The 26,013-nt window shown below is 40.3% G+C and overlaps 1 protein-coding gene across 1 annotated transcript in view; it reads left to right on the forward strand.

Annotated features, from left to right (window-relative positions):
* Positions 1-26,013, forward strand: part of pard3ba (par-3 family cell polarity regulator beta a) — a 263,992-nt gene that overhangs the window by 232,785 nt on the left and 5,194 nt on the right. The window contains exon 23 of the mRNA XM_072443180.1: positions 729-805. Coding sequence (XP_072299281.1) covers positions 729-805 — 77 coding nt within the window. The remainder of the gene's footprint in view (positions 1-728; positions 806-26,013) is intronic.

Genomic DNA, 26,013 nt, shown 5'->3' on the forward strand with positions numbered 1-26,013 from the left:
CATATTAACCTCGCTGAAGCACATTCCTTTAGAACACAGCGCTCCACATGTTTACATTATTGTATACATTAAATGCGTTGTCCATCTACACCCTGATGGCTAAAATATCTGTGATGAAAACTCCCCCTAAAACATGCTCAGTTCTCTTGGATCCCATTTTCAGTGTGTGATGTGGAAAATGTAGTGTCTCATTTATTTATGTGTTGCCATGGCACCTGGGACCCTCTGCACTTTTTCTTTCCGCTTTTTCAAACGTGATGTGTGCTTTTTTTCATTCAATATTTTGGCAGCGGCTTCAGACATTTGGTTTGGCTTCGATCAGAATAAACAAATGAGGACGATATATTTCACTATCAAAACCTGAAAATGAACGTTTGCCATTTAGTTTGATGAGAACAATCGTGTCAAAAGTTTGCATCTACAAAACAACAACCGTTAAAGGTGCGTTATATGTCACTTTTATTGTGAAGGGCCCGCTTGGAGAGGTCATTGCTTGCTTTGTAATGTTCCACAGTATAACATTACACTTTTCGTAACGTTTTGGGGGTTATTTACGCACTAAAACCACATATAAATGAAAAAGTGTAAGAGCACACTGTGGAATATTCCAGACGATGCATTAAGATCTCATGGAGTCGAGCACATTAGTTAGCAAAAAGTTTCATGTTTCAACTTCAATGCGCTCTTGTCTAATGTGTTTTGTGTGTGTGTTTGTTTGTGTTTTGTAGATGGCACCGAGAGCCAATGAAACTCTGCCTTCACACCACTACGAGGAGATAGGCCGGCAGTTTATGGCCCCGCCCAGGTAAGACCCGAGTGTCAATCACCACTATCTTTATACTTCATACTCTGATTAAGATCCTTCGTTTATTCTCGTGACAGCAGCAAGTCTTTATCATGATATAAAAGAGAACATTTGCCATAAATGATGTAAAATTGAAGACTAAAAAGATAAGATATTCCTTTATTGTCCACACATGGGGAAATTTCATTGTTGCAGCGCAGTAGATACAGAGGAAAAGGACAGATAACTTATAGGAAGTTTAAAAAAACACTCTTAATAGAAGAACTCTTAGAAACAAAACTCTTATAAACAAAAACTCCTATAGACAAAACCTCTCATTTCTTAATAAGGAATGGAGGGGAAAAATAAAGATAAAATAAAATAAAAACAGCTAGCGTAAGACAAGATGATACTAATAATAATGGTAAAATTAAGAAATGTCAAATAAAAACGTGCTGTGGTATATATTTGTTTATTGACGTTGATGTGAGTAATGATTCCACTCCCTTGGTCTTATTCTCTGTCATTATTAGAGTTGTCTCCACAGTGTTCATGTGTCTTATCGTTTCTAATTAGCTGCAATCTCTTACTTTCCTTACTTCACAGCTGTGAGGAAAATCAGCTGCTGTGTATGTGGAATTATGTCACGATATTCCAAATTCCATATTGCCCCAAAAGCGAATGACGACATATCATGAGCAATATAACTGGAATATTGTATTGTTGTTCTTGATTTCCAAATAAATACTGCTTTTATACATAGAATATGAAGTGCTACATTAAAACAACAATGGATGTAAATGTTAGGACGATTTTTTAAATAGCTTTGAATGAATAGAGCAAATACATTTAAAAATACATTTTAAACTATTTCTTTCAAATATGTCAACAAAATGTCGTAAAAATTGTAAATGATAGAACAATATTCTAAATTTACCCAAGACTACAGTTTTGCATTCAAACATTTTGGCGATGATTATTAAAAAACTAAAAGACTAAAGAATGCTCTGCCTGTGGCTTTTCCATGATCCGACCCATAATGCACTTCTAAGATGCAATAGCAACTATTCAAGCAGAAGTGTCTTAAAATGTCAAATGTGAGATTAAACTCACAATTCACCCCTAAAACTCAAACTAAATCACTCTTCTCGCTTCTGCTGTAGGTGCAAAAAATAAATAATGCATAATTGATTAAACTAATCAAAATGTTTCAAAATATTCTGATAGTAAAACTTTATTGCTTTTTCGGCTCCAGCTCGGCTCTCGGCGCAGGGCTCTAATCCTCTCATAATTAAATGTTGAAGTGTGTTTAAACAGCACTGATGTGGGCCCCAGGGAGTAGGACCAGCACATGTGAACCACCCAGGACTACTGAGCCACGGGTTAGCCTGGATTAGGCCTGGTTTGGAACTGGTTTGGACATATTTCAGTCCAGGTTTAGACCTGATTGGTTTAGAGTGAGTTTAGTCCAGGTTCAGTCCTGGTTTTGACCTGGTTTTGACCTGTGTTGGCCCTAGTTTAGTCCTGGGTTGGTCAAGTTCTGTTTAAATCCAACCCAGGATCACGGCACTTGGTTGAGTCCTTGCATTTGATTGAAGTAGTTCTTGGTTTGACCTGATTTAGTCCTGACTTAGACCTCGTTTAGGCCTAGAATGTGTTCAGACCTGAGAGAGTCCCATTGATCAGCATCTTAAAACCATTAAAAAAACATTAATAATAATAATAATAATAATAACTTTTATTTATACAGCGCTTTTCAGTGACCCAAAGACGCTGAACATAATAAAAAAAAGGGGGGGGTATTTACAGACAGGGGGGACAACACGTACAGAACACATTAATATACAGATAAAATGAACAAGACAGAAGAAGTAGAGAGAAAAAGATGGCACTTGGCCGTATCGCCACGAGTCCAACATGTGTTTCAACTGTCCACAAATGCACACAGCTCCCAGTATAATTGTCCTACAGGCTCCTGTCTTCCCCGTCTTCCCTGTCTTCTGTTGGACGTGTGAAACGAAGGAGAAGAAATACAGGGGAAGAGAGAAAGCCAGAGTGATTTCACGGGTTATTGGGCCCAGTGATATGACAAGCACCAAGAAGAACAGACATGAGCGTGGAGAAGATAAAAGAGAAGCTATGGAGGTCAAATTAAGATGCAAGTCTATGGGACACATCCGTTTAATATACACATGGAACAAATCTATAAGGTCAGGACACGTTACCCTGCGCAGCAAGATGAACACTTGCAAAATGTTTGACCCACACGAATAGATCTTCTGCGTTTGAGCTTGATGTGGGACTAAACATTTAAAATAGCAATAACAATGAGCAGTGATTTAATCCTCTCTGTTCTTGGTCAATATTTAGTCATTTTTGTGTAAACTACGTCAACTGGCAGCGTTTCCTTCTCCAGACAGTTTCCATAATGTTTTTTCCAAATGTGCCTACCATTTTATAGCTCTCTACAATGAAAGTTGAATTACATCCTATGAAAATTTTCAATATTTAGTCATTTTTGTGTAAACTACGTCAACTAGCAGCTTTTTCAGCAGTTTTTGTTTCGACAGTTTCCACAATGTTTTTCCAAATGTGCCTAACATTTTATAGCTCTCTACAATGAAAGTTGAATTACATCCTATAAAAATTGTCAATATTTTGTAATCCTCAAACTCCCAACCCTCAGACTGAAATACCCTATTGATAAACCGTTAAAAATCTGCACACAAAAGGTTGAAATTTTGCTCTTTACTTCCAGAAATACCCCACTGGTTTCAAAGCGGGACTCTGTGGCTCTTTGAACTATTTTGGTATTAGACCCAGAGGAGAGTGTTTGAAATGCATATGGAGCAGTTAACACAGGGACACTCTTCTGCCACAAGAGACACCGCTATTTCAGAACTGTTTGTCTTTTGGAGTATTTTCTATAGCTGATGAATCATTGTTTCCCCGTTGTTTCCCAGACTCCCGTAGAAAACAGACGGAGGGTTAGACTGAGTAATGGAATAATAATAACACTTCAAATCAAAGGTGAACCATGTAACTTTTCTGATGTTATTGCTTATTCCAAATGGCATTAAACCTGGCAGATAAGCAGGTGACTCCATGAGGTTTAAGTTACAGGTCAGGTCTGTGCAGAGGGGACCTGCCCACAGTGATGTTTTTCGATATTCCTTGTACCTGTAATTGCATAAAAGCAATGTGATTAAGTTTAATGCCATAATTTCGAACATTTTAGGCAAAGAAATAACATCTCCATAGAGACAAAGCAGGTGGCGGACCCTCCCATGAAAAGTTACATAATGATAACAGATATTGACAGTGATAAAGTTAGACTAATTTCACTAAAAACGCAACAAAAGATTCCAAAAGTGAAAGTGTAGCAAATTTGATGGATTTATAACTTTACTTATTGACTGTAAATCATGACATCACAGCAGAACTGTTACCCAGCAACAATGTTTTACATAGGGTCAAAACTCCTTTGACAATTAAAAATACAATGAGAGCACCTTCGTTTTGTTGAATTGTCAATTGTGCCAAATTTTTGAGTCTCTAGTGTGATGTTAATACAAAACAGTGGTGTGTCCTAGCACAATTCTGCAGACGAGTCAGATCTATGTTTCACTGTCGGCAGGTGAATATGGACCAGTGGATTCACTCTGTCACTGCATCCAACAGATCAGTTTGTGGAGGTAGAACAACTTTCTCCAGCTGAACTCAGACAAGACTGAAATCATTGTCTTTGACCGACAGAAACAAAGAGAAAGTGTTAGCGTCACCTCCAGAGTCTCGCTCTAAAATGTGTAAACAAAGTGAGAAATGTAGGAGTAATAATGGACTCCGACTCAACAGCTTTGACAATTCAATAACATCAGCAGCTTTTTTTCATCTGAAAAATATTGCCAAAAGAATAGTGTCTAAACCAGGAGAGACTTATCCATGTGTTTGTCTCCAGTAGATTAGACTGTAACGGCCTGTTCACAGGTCTCTCCAAACGAGCTGTAAAACAGCTGCAGTACATCCAGAACGCTGCTGCTCGGGTCCTGACCAGAACCAGGAAGTGACACTGGTGTAGCTGTGACACTGGTGTAGCTGTGACACTGGTGTAGCTGTGACACTGGTGTAGCTGTGACACTGGTGTAGCTGTGGCGCTGGTGTAGCTGTGACACTGGTGTAGCTGTGACACTGGTGTAGCTGTGGCGCTGGTGTAGCTGTGGCGCTGGTGTAGCCGTGGCGCTGGTGTATCCGTGGCGCCGGTGTAGCCGTGGCGCCGGTGTGTAGCCGTGGCGCTGGTGTAGCAGTGACGCTGGTGTAGCCGTGGCGCTGGTGTAGCCGTGGCGCTGGTGTAGCCGTGGCGCTGGTGTAGCCGTGGCGCGTGTGTAGCCGTGACGCTGGTGTGTAGCCGTGCCGCCGGTGTAGCCTTGGCGCCGGTGTAGCCGTGGCGCCGGTGTAGCCGTGGCGCCGGTGTGTAGCCGTGGCGCTGGTGTAGCAGTGACGCTGGTGTAGCCGTGGCGCTGGTGTAGCCGTGGCGCTGGTGTAGCCGTGGCGCTGGTGTAGCCGTGGCGCTGGTGTAGTTTTTAAGCTGTTGTAGCAGTGACACTGTTGTAGCCATGACGTTGTTCTAGCCGTGACAATATTGTAGCCGTGATGCTGTTTTTGCTGTGCACTCTATCCTTTTTGCCACTTGCGACTGTCACTTATTTGGTCGAGAATGGACGAGAAACTGAACGATTAAACTATACTTCCAATATTTTTTCATATTTTCTTCACAAACTGCTACTTCATTGGTGTGAATTTATCATTTAAATTCACATCGCATAGAATAAAGTCAAAACTATAAAAGCATAAAAATACACACATTAATGTCAATAATTCTCAAACAAATGGTCACATTCTTTTCAAGTGTCTTATCGTGTAATTTGTGGAAATGGTAAAATATGACAGTATTGAACAGTTATTTGAGATTCTGTGTTTTGTCTCTTTGCTCACCACACACACATGTCCAGAGTAAGTGTTTTGAGTGTATGCTAATCAGAAGCAGGCCCGAGCAGAGCCTCATTTGTAGGAAATGGTTTTCAATAATGTTCCCCCTCAGGGACAGCTGCAAAGTTCAGCTGCAGCTCTGAGAAATGTGCTCTGTTCAACGCTCTGTCTGTCCCTCCTTCTCTCCTATCACTCCCGTTTCTGCTACTCCAGGGTTGAACGATATGGGGAAAATGTATTCACATTTACCCCAACTCACCATATTGATTGATCTGAATTTCCTTCCGTCTTATTGAAAACACAGACAAGTGGACTGAGGTAAGGATAACAGAGGATCATAGAGTTTTATTTTGTGTGGTTGAGACCGATAATTGCACTGCTATCGCCAGAAACCCTTGCAAAGTCTTTGTGTTGAATTGGGTCTTACATTGAACTCATAAACTGGTTCTGACTCTGCTTTCTCCTAAAAAGTCAGTGTAACTCCTCCTCAGGTCCAAGCTTTATTGGATTGACTCATAGATCTGATGATGTGCTTCTTATCAAGATCGATCAAGTTTTTGATCTATCTTTTTTTTATGGCTTTCTGTTTATATCATCTTATCTGTTTATTTGCTATGTGACGAGACACAAATTCCATGAGAATAATATATATATATATTTTTGAAATGTGCACAATTTTGACCTCACAATTTTCGATCAGTTTCCTCATGATGTGTTACAATAATGTGGCAATTTCATCTCCCCAGATCCTGTGACATTAGAATGTGTTTATCAATCTAATGCCCCTCTCTCATAAACCAGTGTTTATTGCTCCATCTCTCCTATTTCCTTTCTCTCCATCCAAAGTGAAAAAAATGAACTACTAGATTCCCGGAATATATTTGCAGAGGGCGCAGGGAGGCACTCAAATTCAATAGAAAAATTGATTCTGATAAATCATTCTGCTCTATACTGAACTGGGACTGAACTGGGACTGAACCAGGACTGAATCAGGACTGAATCAGGACTGAACCAGGACTGAACCAGGACTAAACCAGGACTAAACCAGGACTAAACCAGGACTAAACCAGGACTAAACCAGGACTAAACCAGGACTAAACCAGGACTAAACCAGGACTAAACCAGGACTAAACCAGGACTAAACCAGGACTAATCCAGGACTAAACCTTTGCCGGGAGTAAGGTATTACCATGGTACTGGAGATTTATGACATCTCTGAAGGAGCAGAGACTTCACGCTTTGAGCGTTGGGAAAAACCTTTTCCATCAAATGACTGCTTTTGGATTAAAATGAACTCACAAGGATCCTTTTCTCTGATCAGCTGACCCCAGGGGTCAGTCAGCGAGAGAGGAGAGAAGACCAACTCTATTCCATCGGAGAGGTCCACCAGATAGGATCTCGGGAGATGAGGGCTAATCTCAGGTCTAGCAATGCTAAGCTAACCTACGGAACATAGACATTCCAGAGACACGCCCGCGGAAGCTAACTTTTCTCTCCCATAAATAAGAATTCTGTGCCCGTTTTTTTAGACATGGTTTAAACTGCATCATGCAAACTCAAGAAAAGGACTTGAAAAACTTGAATCCAGGACAGTCTCTTCTGATCAGCATCATTGATAAATCACTGCAGCGCCCTTTTTCATCTGAGGAACGCCTCAGAGCCAAGGGAACCGCAGATATCTGAACCTGATCCGGTGCTTCTCCAGAGTGGCCGCGCCCTGCCCAGTGTGTGGACAGAGCTGTGACCCAGCTTGACCCCTGAGTGAACCCTGGAGGCCACTCGGACACACACAGGCCCCGTCTCCTCGGGATCACAGCTCCTGCTTCTGGTCGCATGAAAAACACATGCATTTCACATCTGGCTGATAAGATCCTATAGAATCAACATTAACTCACACACAACTAGCCTGATCAAGTACAATCATGTCTATTGACTCATTTGCATATTCCATATTCATATTTATCCGTCTTAATTATTTGGTCAATAAATCTTCATAAACCACAGTTTGTTAAGTGTTCATTCAATTCCTGAAAAGGGGTCAATATCACAGTTATGTTCTCACAAACCTTGCGATTAATGAGAACATTTTATTTGAATTAATTCATTTAGATATTTGATGATATAATTGTTAAATGCCTAATACAGTATGGTGCCCCACATAACTCTAATAAACATGCACACATACACATGCAATGTGTTTGAATTTGTCATCCAATTCTTTAATCAATATCAACTTTGAATGCCAGCCTCTTTCATACGTGGGTGGACATGAATAACATGACAGTACTTGTACTAGTAAGAATCCCCTACCAGAATCCCCATAACCAGGACTGAACCAGAGACTGAACCAGAGACTGAACCAGAGACTGAACCAGGACTGAACCAGGACTGAACCAGAGACTGAACCAGGACTGAACCAGGTCTGAACCAGGTCTGAACCAGGACTGAACCAGAGACTGAACCAGGACTGAACCAGGACTGAACCAGAGACTGAACCAGAGACTGAACCAGGTCTGAACCAGGACTGAACCAGGACTGAACCAGGTCTGAACCAGGTCTGAACCAGGACTGAACCAGGACTGAACCAGGACTGAACCAGGTCTGAACCAGGTCTGAACCAGGTCTGAACCAGGACTGAACCAGGACTGAACCAGGACTGAACCAGGTCTGAACCAGGTCTGAACCAGGACTGAACCAGGACTGAACCAGGACTGAACCAGGACTGAACCAGAGATTGAACCAGGACTGAACCAGGACTGAACCAGGACTGAACCAGAGACTGAACCAGGTCTGAAACAGGTCTGAAACAGGTCTGAACCAGGTCTGAACCAGGACTGAACCAGGTCTGAACCAGGTCTGAACCAGGACTGAACCAGGACTGAACCAGGACTGAACCAGGACTGAACCAGGTCTGAACCAGGTCTGAACCAGGTCTGAACCAGGACTGAACCAGGACTGAACCAGGACTGAACCAGGACTGAACCAGAGACTGAACCAGAGACTGAACCAGAGACTGAACCAGAGACTGAACCAGGTCTGAACCAGGTCTGAACCAGAGACTGAACCAGGACTGAACCAGGACTGAACCAGGACTGAACCAGAGATTGAACCAGGACTGAACCAGGACTGAACCAGAGATTGAACCAGGACTGAACCAGGACTGAAACCTGTTTAGGCGATGGAATGAATGGGACTGTTCCAGGATTGAAGCAGGACTAATCTAAGACTAAACAACAACTACTACTGACCCCAGAAGGAGGAGCTGGCTGTTAATCTCAGCAAATAGAGATCCTAATAATAAACATTAACATAAACTACAATTAAAGAAAATGAACACATTGAATCTCACCCGTGTCCTGCTTTTGTCTTGGTGTTAGTCGTGATTTCAGTCTCGTGTTTGTGATGCAGATTTAGAGGAGCATATGGAGACAGCAGGCAGGTCTTTCACACTGACAAAGATCTCACTCTGTTCTAACGCCAAACGTTTAGGATCGAGTCCTGCAAATGAACCAGCGGGTTTGTGTTTCATCTACAGTAAGATGAGATAAGATAAGCCACACATGATGAGATCTATCTACAGTAAGATGAGATAATTTGTCCACACATGGGGACATTTCGGTGTTGCAACACAAGTAGATACAGAAGAAAGGAACAGATAACTCTTAATTGGAAAAAAACCTCTTATAAACAAAACTCCTATGTACAGAACCTCTCATATTCTTAATAGGGAATAGAGAGAAGGAAAAAAAATAGAAAAAAAGATTAAAAAAACAAGCTAAAACAGGACAAAATGATACTAATCATAGTGGTAAAATAAACACTCTAATTTACAGCACTTCTCTGCACATGAATATGACATTATTGCACATGAGTGTGACAGTTATGCACACAAATGTACTTTGGACTAGAGTCAAATTATGATTGCACAAGTCAACTTTTTGGGTGGAAGGTCCAGCATCTATCATATGTTCCACAATATGATTAAACGTCTTTCTATCTCCATGGAGACAAGCAGGATACACTACTTATCAGAAGAATGTCCTTATTTCATCTAAAATATGTTGGGGTTAAATTAAAAGTCCAGTTTGAGTGGGTTCTGTTTTGTCTTGTCTTGCTTTAGTCATCTTTGGGTAAAAGGGTCAAATTTTACAGTGTTAAATAAAACAGACCAATTGATCAAAAATGACACCCTGAAATCCCACAATCTATGACACGTTAGATCAAACAAATGCTTTTAATTTGAAAATCTGAGCATTTTTACACAGCTAAAAATCTGCTAAAACGTGCAATTGACGAATATATATTTTTTCCAAATCAACACTTTGTAAATTGGCAGATAAAGGCTTTTTTTTTTTATTTATTTTTTATATATAAGAACTTTGCAGAATGAATTGCCCTTGGCGCTACTGCTTCTTCTTGGACAATAGTAAATGATGGATGTTTGTCAGCTTTTGTGCGGGCACCCAGGAGGCCCAAAACACCTGCCTCTTGCCTTTATGAACGGCACAATGTAAATTTATAATAACATTTGTGAATAATTACTTTGTGACACATCAGTTTATTTGGGTTTCAATGGGATTTGAGACGGTCCATGTGTTTGAATTGGAAACGCTGGTCAAAGAATCCAAAAAATACATTTGTCAGGAAATGTGTGGTAATGATGAACACATTTGAGCTATTTCTACTGCCAGTAAATGTAGCAGCAAATATTTCCACTTTGCCCAACTATAAACTTTAATTTTACACTTGTTGAATAAGATAATTATAGGAAACGGGACTTATTGTCATCTGGGAGCTATTAGGTTGTCCAGAGTAGATTAGCAAAAATACACAAATGTCAGTTGATGCAATTGGTCGATTTTGTCATGTTTTTAATGGGCTTAACTTCACAAACGGAGGCGGGGGAAAAGAGTATAGAATTGTGCTGCAGCTAGCGCCAAATGCTATTCCCACTTTATATTATAAGTTTTACCCTCAATGCAGCTTATGAATCCAGTACAATTCAAGACATGTCATTTGTTTTACAGGTAGTTAAATAATGTTTACTTGTCTATAAAAATCATTCGTATGTATTTTTAACACTATTATTTTTATTTGGTAGTATATTTAATGGTAAAACATATCATAATAATTAGATGAGACAGTGGGAATGAGCTGCTTTATAAACCCTCCGCTCAAGATTTTAAAATGTTCAGTGTTTTGCCTTGAAAGCAAATGTATCCGTGGCTTTCAGTCATGTGACCTTATTGTCACCACAATGTTGAAGACGTCACACATGCTGTGGTCATGGAAAAACAGCATCACATTGAAAATGAAAAAGTTTGATACTTCAAGAAGACACAAGTTATGGGCTTTGATCCTTATCAACAGCAACAAATTAACAAACTTTTGTGGACATTAAACCTTCATCGTTCACAAGCCCTCTGCACCGCACAATAATATGTAAACTAGCATTAGCCAGCTGCTAACTATCTTGTCCCTCCTGACCACAGTCACATCTCTGCACAAACTGGTTCTTTGGAGATGTTGCAGAAGAGGAATCCTTTGTTTTGAGAGAATGTCACGTCATTTTGGACCCATGAATACATATAAACTATAACTTTAACAATATTACGACTAGTTTCTTCTTTTATAGAATATGAAGTTTTATGCAAAAAAAAACCTCAAATACTGATATGGTCAAAAGAGTTGCAGGGCGCCTCTGGTTCACATTTATATTTGTTGCTGGAGTCTTTTGGCTGGCTCCTGTCTGTCTCACTTTCAGTCCAAGTGCCAAAGGCTACACTCCAGCGTTCACACAGAGGAGTCCAGCGGCAGGATTTGGAGAGGTTTCTGCCCCAGGGCGAGTACAGCGGCTGCCCCAGCTCCCGCCTCGTCTCCATGGGTCATTAGGACAAGCGCAGCCCCTTTCAGAATCCGCCATATGGTCAACATTAACTCCATTACCAATTCAAAGCTCTCAGGTCAGAGCAGCGTGACGACCTCCCTCCTCCGGGAGAAGTAGAAGTGGTAGTGGTAGTAGTTGTAGTATTTGTAGTAGTTGTAGTAGATCTAGTTGTAGTTGTAATAGTGGCAGTAAAACATTTGCAGCTGTTGAGTCATTGAAGTAGTTGTTACAGTAGCTGACAAAGTAAAAATATGTGGTAGTAGTTCTAGTTGTAGTTTATTAGAATAGCACTTGTTCTAGGTCTAGTAGTAGTAGTGGTAGTAGTGGTAGTAGTAGTGGTGGTGGTGGTGGTAGTAGTGGTGGTGGTGGTAGTAGTGGTAGTAGTGGTAGTACTCGTAGATAGGAACATATACTGTATGACACGGCATGATGACATCGTTTTTCTTCGGTCTTATATATTACATAACTCCTAATATATAATTTACACTGAATTTATCTTACAAAAGACAAAATAATGAACAGATTGTGGTATTTCCAACGACGAGACCACAAAAACGGGAAAAACGCAAATGTCTGAATCATTTATTTCTTCTTCAAAACATAAATATTTTGTCAGTTGTAGTCTTAACCAAAAAGTGACATCTTGTAGAAAAGGTACTTTGAGAAGGAAACATTTTGTCAAAGCGTTACTCAAGTAAACCTATGTGAATGTAACTGATTACTACCTCTGGTGACACACCCCCCCCCCCCCCCCCCCTCCCCCCTCCTCAGGGTTATGCAATCACAGCCCTCCGTGACCCCGTTCCAGAAGATGATTGGATTAGGGGCACATTTGGCTGGATGGCGGCGCTGCTCCGAGCTGATAATTGGTTGATTTATGTGTGGCCGTGGGGCAGCCATTTTGGGAAGGGCAGAGGAAACAGACTGGTCATCCGAGGTGGCTGTCACAAAGGAACAGCAGGGCCAGAACAACAATGCATCTGCGGTAATGGAGTTAGAGGAAAAAGGGAGATACAGGTGCGATCTGGCAACCTCACAGGGTTTTTAGGATGACTTGAATACATGACACGGAAACACAAATTGTCAGTGTAAATTAGCTTTGATTTGATCTCATTAGTCGGTACGGTGTGGTATTTAGGCTAAATAAGCGACACCTCTGATGATATATCGATTTGTAAATACATATATAACAAAAAGCATATGAAGCTAAATGGAAAATTAAAGTAAATGTGTCTATTCGACTCTTACTCTTATTTACAATTCATTTCTTTCCAGAATATGTACCTTGTGTGAACGTATAAGATGATCGTAACATTTACACTCCAAAGTTAAATAGATCTTGTTTTGATAAACTTTAAAGAACCGTTTTGGGGAAATGTATCCACAAAAGGGCAAAACGCCAAGATTTACTGCCCGAAATCAGTTTCTGTGATTCTTGGACATATTTACATAACTGCCTCAACTTCTTGTATTTCAATTTGGGCTTTTCAACATGACTCCACGGTCAGAATAGTGACTAAACAGTGTAACCCAGCTTTTCATCTAGTACTTCAAACTAACCACAAGACAATGACTTCTTGGTTGTGCAAAGAATTTCAACTAAATTTAAGAAGTTAAAATATTTATCAATCCATCTTCTTCTCTCACACCATCTAACTTCTCTCTCTCTCTCTTTTAATACATCTTCTCTTTTGTCTTTTAAAATACTAGTCTATACAGTCTTCCTGAAGATGTGAGACAGGTTTTACTCTAACAATGTTCAAATCTAAGCTAAAAACAGTTTTGTTTAGCTGTGCATGTGACTGAAAGGATTTTTCTTTGCACTCTTCTCTTTTATGTTTGTGATTTCATTAGTTTAGACAATTGATTTAAAAAGGAATTGGACTCCGAAAACACATTACCCTTTGTGGCTGTGTGGCGGTGTTTTTTATTTTTATTTTTTATTTAGTTAATTTTATTGTATTTCTGTAATTTCTTTGTGATTTTAATGCATTTTTTCCTGTTGTTGTGAAGCACTTTGAATTGCCTTGTGTATGAAATGTGCTCTATAAATAATCTAACCCTAACCCTAAACATTTGCAACCAGGACTTAAACCAGGACTAACCAAGATACCTACTAAACCAGGACTAAGCCTTCTTTCAGTCATTTGGTCTTCCTCAGGCGTCATGTTTGAACCTCTCCTTCTCTCCGCTCTGTAATGTACATGTATATCTTGATTTTGGACTGTAGGCCGTTTCCATTGGTTTGCTTTGGAGCGGATCGGTACGGTTGAAAAGTGTCTCCACAGCCTTAAGTGAACCATATCGGACTCACTGAACAAACACTGCTCTTGTTTTTGCTCCCGATTGACCAGTTTCTTTCAAAAATGGATCAAAAATCGAAGTTGGTTGGCAAACACTTCTGTTTTGTGTGGCATATGAAGATGGTTTGGACATGGTTTAGTTCTGGTTTGGCCCTGGTCTAGTCCTGGCTGAGACTTGATTTGGTCTATCATTATAGTTTAGACCTTTTTAGGCCTGTTTTTTGCCTTTGCTTTACTACTCTCTCTTTCCTTCATTTCCCCATAAAATTATCTCCAAAACCAATTCCTATTTTATCGCTTTATCGCATCACTTTAGCTGCTTAATATTGTTATGAATCATTGAATCATTTTCAAGGTCGAGAATTTTCCGCTGAGCTCTAAACATTTATTAAAAGCCAGTTTGTCTCTTCTCCCTCCTGCAGTCTCCAGATGTCAGTAACTCCATCTGAACCACCCAACCCACTTTGTCTCCCTGTAACACATTTATTCTAGCACGTCGCAACAGACTAACATAGTCGTTTTTATGACTTTTTATGCCTTCTAGCGCGTTGGACCCTCTGAAACCTTTGCTCTGATTGGTTTAAAAGGTGAAGCGGCCATCTTATTGGGGTTTATAGTCATTTCCCAAGGGCGATGCTGGCCTTTTTCATATGTTTTGGGCCCCATAGTGAAAAGCTCACCTAAACAATGGGAAATGAAATGGACAAAGGTGGAATCGAGAGGGCTTAGGTTAGCTCTGTCATTATAGTTGCTGCTGCGACTACTACAACCTTTTTTGGCTCAAGATCTACTTTTTGGGTCAGACCTGTAGATCTACCTGTAGATTTTTATATTATGGGTGCAAGGACCGGGGTTTATTAGGGTAATAAATATTGATCACAGATGACATCAGACATGACACGGACAGCTGTGTCCTGCAGAAGTTCTCTGACGACTCTGCCATCATCGGACTCATCACGGACGACGATGACGCGGAGTACAGAGGACTGGAGCAGGACTTTGTGGACTGGTGTCAGCGGAACCACCTCCTCATCAACGCGGGGAAGACCAAGGAGATGGTGGTGGACTTCCGCAGACGCCACCCCACTGCCCCCTCACCAGTGAGAGAGTGGACTCATACAAGTACCTGGGTGTTCATCTGAACCACAAACTGGACTGGACTCATAACACAGACGCACTGTACAGGAAGAGCCAGAGTCGGCTCTACCTCCTAAGGAGACTCAGGTCTTTTGGAGTGACAGGGCCACTCCTGAAGACCTTCTACGACTCTGTGGTGGCATCAGCTCCTGTACGGTGTGGCCTGCTGGAGCAGCAGCATCACAGAGAGGGAGAGGAAGAGGCTGGACAGAGTCATCAAGAAGTCCAGCTCCGTCCTGGGCTGTGCTCTGGACTCGGTGCAGGAGGTGGGGGACAGAAGGGTCCTGGCTAGATTCACATCTATGCTGGACCATGAGTGTCACCCCCTGCAGGACACTCTGTCCGCTCTGGAGAGCAGCTTCAGTGAGAGACTGATCCACCCTCGATGTGCGAAGGAAAGGTTCCGTAGGTCTTTCCTTCCTGCTGCTGTCAGACTTTATAACAAAAACTGTTACTACTGAACACTCGCAATACTGACCTAACCTAATACTGATGTGCAATTCTGTCATATGTGCAATTGCTGTTGGAATTCATGTGCAATTCATGTGCAATTACTATGAAATTCATGTGCAATCTATGTGCTGTCGTGACACATATTCATGTGCAATTACTGTCGTGATCACATGCAATGGTATTTATTTATTATTTATTTATTTATTTGTCTATGGGAGTTTTTATTTATTTATAGGAGATCTTCTACTGAAAGTGTTTTTCAGACTTCCTATAAGTGATCTGTTCTTCTGTATCTACCTCTGTATCTACCTGCGTTGCACCAATGAAATTTCCCCATGTGGGACAATAAAGGAATATCTTATCTTATCTTATCTTATCATATGTAGATCTACATAAGATAAGCACTAAAGGAATATTGAAATAAAATATATATATCAATCAAATTGGTAAAGGAATATGTGTTAAACAGTAAGCTTGAATTTGGTGTTATTTGGCATAGCTGATATTTCATTTGTTTGAATATGAAATAAAAAAACGTCAGATGTCAGTTGGACGGGTCACTGTATAAGGATGAGCAGGGCTCCGGGATCGCTTTGTTTTGACGCTGGGATCGACCTGTAGATAGCGATCGAAGGGTTGCCCATCCCTTCTTTAAATTGTTTCACAATTGCAGAATTTAGTTATACAGTAAAGGGATTAGCAGTCTTGGTATTGGTAAAACTGTTTGTACCATTCTGCGTTCTAAAGGCTGGTACGGTTCCTTAAATTAGCTCCAATACACGTTCTTGTTTTAAAGAACCCGTCGATTTTATTGGATTATTTGCTTGAAATGAGGATGAGAGGGGGAAGGACATTCGGCAGATTATCAGAGCCAGAATCACACTTGTGGCGTTGCCGCTGGCAGCACATGGAGCACATGGAGCTTGGCTTGTGTGCAATACACTCAGCACGAGTTAGCGTTAGCGTTAGCATTCAGACATCACAAACTACGGCCAATGTAGTAACTCTATGTGAGATTTACTCAATTTACAGAACAGAAATAATCTTTTTATTTTTATTTTTTGGGGGGGGTTAAGTCCACAAATTGACCTTGTAAATCTAAAAGTATTTTCAACTCAACCCAAGGGCACCACTTTCTGAAGCTTTAGTGAAAAAGTAGTTTAAATGTTGTTTATTTGTTGTTGACAGACAATGTTAAAAATGTACCAGTTTTTGTTTCTTTTGTATAAGCCCAGTATTTATAAAGATATGAACGATAAGGTCAAAAAAACTTCCACCTCAAATTCTGCCTTAGACTCATTATATTTAGTTTCCGATTTGTCCTCTTGCGTCTCCTTTCTTTTCTCTCACCTCCTTCCTGCTCCCCCTCTCTCTCCTCTCCCACGCTCTTGCAGGTTCAAGATGACAGCTTCATAAATAAAACAAAACTAGTGCTCTGAAGGCCTCACGGTTCAAACCTAAGAATATAGAAGAACGTCGTGTTTGAGTCAGAAAAAACATTGAATACGCAAATTTAACCGGACAAGTACACAAGTCACTGCCAACTTCAGGCTCCTATCATACATTATAGACAAGAGGGAGGAAAGGATTTGGAAGTATTTTAAGAAAGGGTTGTGTTTCCAAAATAACTGCAAAAATAATAATGAAGAAAAGGATTTAGTGGATCTTATTTAGTGGAAGTCATACCATTACCAGCAAATGTAAATAGTTAGCATTCCTCATTGCAGTTGTAGTACAAATATCTGTTCTTTTAACGTCATTGGTAGAGGAATAGTAATAGTAGTAATAGTAGTAATAGTAGTAATAGTGAAATGAGTCAATGTAATACCTCAGTTGTCCAGGAGTAGGAGAAGTGGTCGTAGGCAGAGTAACAGTAATACATGTAAGTATAGGCAGTGTCTTCTCCCAGAGCTTGAATATAAAAACAGACTGAACTGGACGTGAACCCTTCAGTGCAGTCGTGTTTTGTCCATCTGTTTTAGTGGTTATTCACTCAGAGGTTGACGGCCGGTCCCAGGCACTTCTCCATTTCACAAAGCTCTGACCCTGAGTCAGCACCGGGGGTTTCCACTCGTTAGAAGCACTATTTAACTTTTAGACATTTGAAAATGTAGCTGGAATGGTGTTGTTTCACTCACTCTAACTACATTCCTGGTTGAGTCATGGTTTTGGTCATGGTTTTAGACCTTGGTTTTGGCCTTGGTTGAGTCCTGTTTTAGTCCTATTTTAGTCCTGTGTTAGTCCTTGTTTAGTTATACTGTACTTTTTGTTTTAGTCCATTTGTGAATTCCTGGTTCTTCTTTTAGTCCTGTTTACTTTTAATTTACTCCTAGTTTTGTCCTGGTTTAGCCCTGCTTCAGCTCCTAGTTTAGTCATTTATGTACTCCTTGTTCAGTTCTAATCTACTCTTATTTTAGTCCTGTTTACTCTTAATTTAGTCCTAGTTTTGTCCTGGTTTAGCCCTGCTTCAGCTCTTTGTTTAGTCATTTATTTACTCCTGGTTCAGTTCTAATCTACTCTTATTTTAGTCCTGTTTACTCTTAATTTAGTCCTAGTTTTGTCCTGGTTTAGCCCTGCTTCAGCTCTTTGTTTAGTCATTTATTTACTCCTGGTTCAGTTCTAATCTACTCTTATTTTAGTCCTGTTTACTTTTAATTTGCCCCTAGTTTAGCCCTGGTTCAGTCTCTTGTTTAGTCATGGTTTAGTCCAGGTTAAGCCACTGCTTTAGTCCTGCTTTATCCTCCCGCTTCTTCATTAGCGCTAACATCGTGTGCGTTAAAGACAAGGATTGAGCTGTAGATTGTGGCAAATTCATCATCACTAATGAACACGTCGAGTGGATTTACATGACTTAAATAAACTCTTTCAGAATAACGGATGGAGCCGCGTGTCAGAGAAAATAGAACATGTTTAAAAACTAAATAAAACCCAATAGTGCAGAGTAGAGCTCCAATGATTAATGGAGATTGACTTGAAATTGCATTTTGAATAGTCATCATTGGCAAATTACAAAGATGGGAATGTTTTAGGTTTGTCCTGTGTCTCTGTGGTCTTGTTGCGTGTAAAAGCTGCTCACTCTACACTCTACAAATGCATGAGTTTAGCTTTTCAGAGAGTAGTAGTGCTATGATTTGCAGTATTAGAGTTTGGATATTCTTTAAATGTCATTGTCATTTTAGGGGAAGTGTGTTGTACAGTAGCAATAGCAGCAACAGTAGCAGTAGTGGTAGTAGCTCTTTTAGTAGTAATAATAGTTATAGTAGCAGCAGCAACAGTAGTGGTAGTAGCTCTTTTAGTAGTAATAATAGTTATAGTAGCAGCAGCAACAGTAGCGGTAGTAGCTCTTTTAGTAGTAATAATAGTTATAGTAGCAGCAGCAACAGTAGTGGTAGTAGCTCTTTTAGTAGTAATAATAGTTATAGTAGCAGCAGCAACAGTAGTGGTAGTAGCTCTTTTAGTAGTAATAATAGTTATAGTAGCAGCAGCAACAGTAGTGGTAGTAGCTCTTTTAGTAGTAATAATAGTTATAGTAGCAGCAGCAACAGTAGCGGTAGTAGCTCTTTTAGTAGTAATAATAGTTATAGTAGCAGCAGCAACAGTAGCGGTAGTAGCTCTTTTAGTAGTAATAATAGTTATAGTAACAGTAGCAGTAGCAGTAGCAGTAGCGGTAGTAGCTCTTTTAGCAGTAATACTAGTTATAGTAGCACCAGTAGCAGCAGTGGTAGTAGCTCTTTTAGTAGTAATAATAGTTATAGTAGCAGCAACAGTAGCAGCAGTGGTATTAGCTCTTTTAGCAGTAATAGTAGTTATAGTAGCAGCAGCAACAGCAGTAGCAGTAGCGGTAGTAGCTCTTTTAGTAGTAATAATAGTTATAGTAGCAGCAGTAGCGGTAGTAGCTCTTTTAGCAGTTATAATAGTTATAGTAACAGCAGCAACAGTAGCAGCAGTGGTAGTAGTTCTTTTAATAGTAATAATAGTTATAGTAGCAGTAGTGGCTCTAGAAACAGCACTAGTAGTAATAGTAGTAGCTGCAGTAGTTGATTATGCACATAACACCAGCTGGTGTTCTGTAGCTCACTTGTCATGCTTGTATTTGGTAATTACCCATCTCCACGTGCAGTAGACCTCCATAAACAGCCCTCTGTGAGGCGCGCTCTCCTCCTCCGGTTCAAACCACATCTGCATTTCCGTGTAACTGATGCATATGGAGACGCACCTGTCTAACACCTGGTCTCCATTTCACAGGCGAAACCCACCACTGCACAGCTGCAACTAGTCTGTGCCAAAGCAAGACCCCTGCCCACGCTTTCAGCCGACAAATGTGTCACATTCTGCCTGGCAAAGAGAGAACGGACTAGAACTACTACTGCTGCTACTACTAATATTACTACTAGAGCGATAACTGCGACCTTCACTGCTGCTTTCTACTAGAGCGCCCACTAGTACCACTGCTACTGTGACTACTTGTGATTACTACTGCTACCAATGCTATTAGTACTATTTTACTAAACATTTAACCCATTGAGACAGGGCAGTCGACCATTAAACAGTCTGAACAACATGGGACAAATGTTTTTTAATATTGCGATAATTTTTAAGTCTTTTTACTGATTGAAACCATTCGAATTGTGATTTTAACTACATTGTGATCAATCTTGTTGTGTAGAAAGGAAATGTCTCCACTAGCAGATACAGATGGTAGAGGTCCAGCTGTCTGTAGTTATTTGTGTGTGTGCGTGTGTGCGTGTGTACATGCGTGTGTGCGTGTGTACGTGTGTGTGTGTGTGTGTGTGTGCGTGTGTACATGTGTGTGTGTGTGTGTGTGTGTGTGTGTATGTGCGTGTGTGTGTGTGTGTGTGTGTGTATGTGTGTATGGGGAGTATTCGGGGGGCTCGGGGGGTATGACTGGGGGGGTCTAGTCATTTCCTGGTTCCGCTTCCTAACGGCAGGTGCAGGACGATTTGCTGGCCCCTCCTCCTACTATTATGAACATCTGAATTCTTCACTGTCAGCTCAAAAGTGATTGGCTCTCACTGATCATTATGTGCTCTCCACATTTTTTACCCAAAAAAACCACACATTAAAAAAACCTAAAACATAGTGTGACATTCTTTTTAATCGGGTTAGGGTTATTTTCTTTTACAAGGTGGCAATGGTGCAATGAGGTAAACATCTATTAAAGTGTAGCTGCTTCAAATCTCCCCGAGTGCAAACTGTTGCTGTGCCATTTAGCAATTAAGACTTTAATAAAGGCTGGTTTCTATTCCATTTATCGCTCAAATGCATTTTCAGTGGGAGAGTTAACTACGGTCCCTGTCATGCAGATCTTCTTGTGTGCAATGGGGGACGGGCCAGTTTCCTCTGGTTGATGGGCCAATCCAGAGCATAATGCAAAATAGCATTAAATGAAATATAAAAAGCGGTATTAAGTCAAAAGATAAGAGTGCGTGAAGCAATTTTTCCTGCGCGAGTCTGTTCGGCCTCTGTGCGCGGCCCCGGGACAGCACCTGAAGACGCGCGCCCGTTTCCTTGTCTGCTACACGCCGCGCCAACGCCTTTATATCACAAATACACATTTTAAACCCGTTTACCACATTTTCTCCAGCGTGTTTTGCCGTGACTAAGACTGCACACTTAGAAGAGTCAAATCTACCAATGCAAAACACACTAAATCTACTGTTACACTCACCTGTGCGTCTCCCCCCCCTCCTCCCGTGGTGCATTTTGGGTAAACCCGGAAGAAAAAATCTATTGAAATTATATTTATATTTCGCCCGCCTGTTCAATATATTTCATTTAAAAATCTGTAAACCAAGTATTAAAATAACGGCCTTTGGGGCAGATGTTTCCTAAAAACACATACTAAATGACTAAAATAACCCCCAGACTGAGACTCTAGTTTTGGCCTCTGTTGTCCAATTTACACTTAATAAAAGTTAAAACAAGTTCTGCACAGAGAAAAAAAACTGATTTAAAAGTAGGATTAAAGCTGATGTTGGACTGACTGATCACGATTCTACCCTTTTATCAGCTGTTGGACAAAAAGGAATAGATCCATCCATCCATCCATTAAAAGGAATAGATTAAGGACAAAATCTAGCTCTCACTCTTCACATTTGATATTCACATTCATTGTTTATTTTTTGACCAATTGCAAAAGAAATCTGTTTTGTTGATCTTTTTCAATATGACATTTTTTTCACTTTAGATTCCCGTGTTCTAATAGTTTTTCTTATTTAATTATGAAGTGGATTTGTTGCAGGTTGAAACGTTGTTAATGACCTCTTTCTGCTTCTCCACCTCCACAAATAACCCTCATATCACAGTCTTTGCGCCGCCGCCGACACTACATTTATTTTCACTTCTAATTTCTTCTTTTTTTTATTGCACATTTTGACGTTTTGCAAATGGTCTTGAATGTTTTTTATTGTCATGTCTTAATACGGAGGAGATTAGCAGAACTGGCAGCTCCGTTGTAATTGTCATAAATGAACCAAATGATGGTTTAATCCTCGAGGAGTTTTCAACATTTGACATGTTTTCACACGAGTCTGAAAAAACAGCTTAGCACTAATTCAGACGGCTTTGTTTTGGCGTTTTAATGCGCTCATCAGTTTTACTAGTCTCTTCATTTTGTACCTCATTTTTTTCTTCCTTATTCCTCCGTTTAGGCTGATTTTAAGATTTTTGTTCGGGCAAAAATCTAGGATCAAACCTGGACTAAAGCGGGACTAAACCAGAGCAAAACCAGGGCTGAACCAGGATTAAGCCGATATTTTTCAGCACTAAACCTGGACTGAGAACCGAGATTAACTCTGTATTAAACCAGGTCTAAACACTGACTAAATTAAGACTAAACTGGGACTAATTAAAGCCATGACTAAACTAGGACTTAACTGAGATATGACCAGGACTAAATCAAGAACTAAGACTAGACCGGGGTTAAACCAAACCCGAACTAGGACTGAACCCGTTCTAAACTAAGAACTGACAAAACCACAACAAGGAATAAACCAGGAATAGACCTAGACTAACCCTAAAACCAAGACTAACCCTAAAACCAAGACTAAACCAAGACTAAACCAAGACTAAACCAAGACTAAACCAAGACTAACCCTAAAACCAAGACTAAACCAGGACTACACCTACAACCAGGACTAAACCAGGACTAAACCAAGACTAAACTAGGAGTAAACCAGGACTAAACCAGGACTAAACCAAGACTAAACCATACTTTACCCGAACTGAACTAGGACTAAATTAGCATTGTTGGCCGTGACATAGGATTACGTGTTCCTCTACATCAAATATAAATCAGATTTGAGTGCTGCTGACACGATTCAGTCACAAGTGAGTCAGATGCCATTTCCACTTATTTATGAGCTCATGCTCATTTATATAATGACTGTTAAAAGCTTATGTCAAATAAACCAATCAATGAACTCTAGTCACTGGAATACAAGGGTTTACAGTTGCCATTTGTACATTTTACTGTAGTGGTTCAGGTGGACCTTAGTCCTGATTTAGTCCTTGTTTAGTCCTGTTTTAGTCCTGGTTTACTACTACTTTAGCCAAAGTTTATTCCTGGTTTGCTCCTTGTTTAGTTCTACTGTAGTCCTGGTTTAGTCTTACTTTAGTCATAGTTTATTCTTACTTTAGTCATAGTTTAGTCTTACTTTAGTCATAGTTTAGTCCTGGTTTAGTTCTACTTTAGTCCTACTTTAGTCCTGGTTTGGCACTACTTTAGTCCTAATTTAGTCCTAGTTTAATACTGGTTTAATCCTGGTTGTGTCCTTTACTCATGGTTTACTAGTTTAGTCCTGGATTAGTCTTACTTTAGTCCTAGTTAAGTATTACTTGAGTCATGTTTAGTCCTACTTTAGATCAGGTTTAGTTCTACTTTAGTCCAGGTTTAGTATTGGTTTAGTCCTTGTTTAGTCCTGATTTTGGCCTGGTTTAGTCTTGGTCTTAGTTTAGTCTTAGTTTAGTCTTGTGTTTTCAAATATTAACCCTTCAGATTGTGATTCTGTTGTAACGTTAGCGTCTCGCGTCACAAGAATGTGAGCCGTTGTCAGAGGAGCTTAACCTTCTTGACGACAGCTTGAAAACCAAACCCAGAGGAAATCCCGGTCTTTGGGTGGTCCCTGGTCCTGGTCTAGAGTCCGGCCCTGACCCCGGCCCTGACCCCGGCCCTGACCCCGGACCTGACCCCAGACCTGGACTAAACCTCCCGTCCCTCTCTTGACGTCATCTTCCTGCGGTGTTGTCTCCTTGATTTGAACGAATGAGGACATCGGCCTTGGACGGTTCCGCCGCCGCCGCCTGGTCTCGTCTGAGGAGATGGTTTTTGTTTCCACCGGGACAGAACGGGTCAAACACGACCACATCGCTCTTCATCTGACACCGAGTTTCACACTTTTACTTTATCTTTAATGAAATAGTTAGTAGCACCGATATTTATGTGACTTTGAATTTCCGCTGTACTTGTGTGACCGGAGTGTTCGTGCGATGTGTCATGGATGTGGTGTGTTATTCTTGTCACTGAAAACAGAAAAACACCAAAACAAGGCAGATCCAGCCTCAACTAAAACGGGATATAACGACAATTAAATCAATATACAACACATAAAACATGAAGGACGACACGAGGGATGACTGACCTCTTCCCCGCACTGACCCCCACTATGTGCAATACTGACTTAACCATGTGCAATACTGACTTAATCATGTGCAATACTGACTTAACCATGTGCAATACTGACTTAACCATGTGCAATACTGACTTAATCATGTGCAATACTGACTTAATCATGTGCAATACTGACTTAATCATGTGCAATACCGTCATATTCATGTGCTGACTTTAGTTAGATATTCCTTTATTGTCCACACATGGGGAAATGTCGGTGTTGCAACGCTGTAGATACAGAGGAAAAGGACAGATAACTTATAGGAAGTTTAAAGAAAACACTCTTAATAGAAGAACTCTTATAAACAAAACAAAAAACTCTTATTAACAAAACTCCTCTCATATCTTAAGATAAGATAAGATATTATTTATTGTCCCACATGGGGAAATTTCATTGATGCAACGCAGTAGATACAGAGGAAAAGAACAGAAAACTTATAGGAAGTTTGAAAAACACTCTCAGTAGAAGATCTCTTATAAAAATCTTAGGATGTCCGCCGGGATAACGTGACGATCTCCGGGTAAGACGACGGTTCTCCGCAGTTTCATGAGTTCCTCCTTTGTGTAAACGCGGTACGGCGCCGGCCGGGGGGGATTCCCTTAATAGGGAATGGAGAAAAAAATGAATAAATAAAATAAAAAGATGAAGCTAAAATAATAATACAATAAAATAATAATGAAATAAAGTAAAGTAAAAATAGCTAGCATAAGACTAAATAATACTAATACTAATGGTAAGTAAACACTCTTATTTACATCAGTTAAATGCACATGAATATGGTCTTAATTGCTTGTGAGTACGACAGTAATTGCACATGAATATGACGGTATTGTACATGGTTAAGTCAGTATTGCACATGAATATGTCAGTATTGCACATGGTTAAGTCATTATTGCACATGGTTAAGTCAGTATTGCACATGAATATGACGGTATTGCACATGGTTAAGTCAGTATTGCACATGAATATGACTGTATTACACATGATTAAGTCAGTATTGCACTTGAATATGATGGTATTGCACATGGTTAAGTCAGTATTGCACATGAATATGACGGTATTGCACATGGTTAAGTCAGTATTGCACATGAATATGACGGTATTGCACATGATTAAGTCAGTATTGCACATGAATATGACGGTATTGCACATGGTTAAGTCAATATTGCACATGTTCAGGGCTAGCAGTGTTTGGTTACAGACTAGGACTTAAACTGAATGGAACACGTGCAGAGGGAAGTGCTTTGCTCATGTGGACGGGAAAGACGTCCGTGGTGTTCTCTCCAACTGAATTGAACTAAAGTTTGATTCCTCGGCCCGTTCTGCTGCTGTTGTGATGTTTTGCCCAGATTATGTAGAACTTCACTCAGAGCGACGCCCTTAATGTTCACGGGTCGTCCCGTTACCAACTGGGTAAGTGAATATCCGGCAGATTGTCATAAATCATGCAGAATTTTGTGGAAAACAATCCACATGATGTATTCTTTATGCATAAATAAATCAAATTATGGTGTCAAATCAATGACGAAGCTCTTGTGTTTGGTTAACATTTGTGCCCAGTGGGAGTAATCGTTTTAAAATAACTTTATTGTCCTTTGCTGACAGGCCTCCTGCAGCCCTGTCATTGGGTGGTCTTTGCTCTCTTCATATCTAGGTCAGTCTCGTATTTAGTCCCCTCTTTAGACCTCTATCTTGGACTAGATCCCCCCGGGACTCAGACCTGGATCCAGACCAAGACTTAATCTGATGCTAATTGGCAAACAGGTGCCACTC

Source organism: Eucyclogobius newberryi, unplaced genomic scaffold, assembly GCF_026437365.1.
Source record: "Eucyclogobius newberryi isolate DKJ021-1_F unplaced genomic scaffold, fEucNew1.0.hap1 SCAF_1, whole genome shotgun sequence".
Taxonomy (NCBI): Eukaryota; Metazoa; Chordata; class Actinopteri; order Gobiiformes; family Gobiidae; genus Eucyclogobius; species Eucyclogobius newberryi.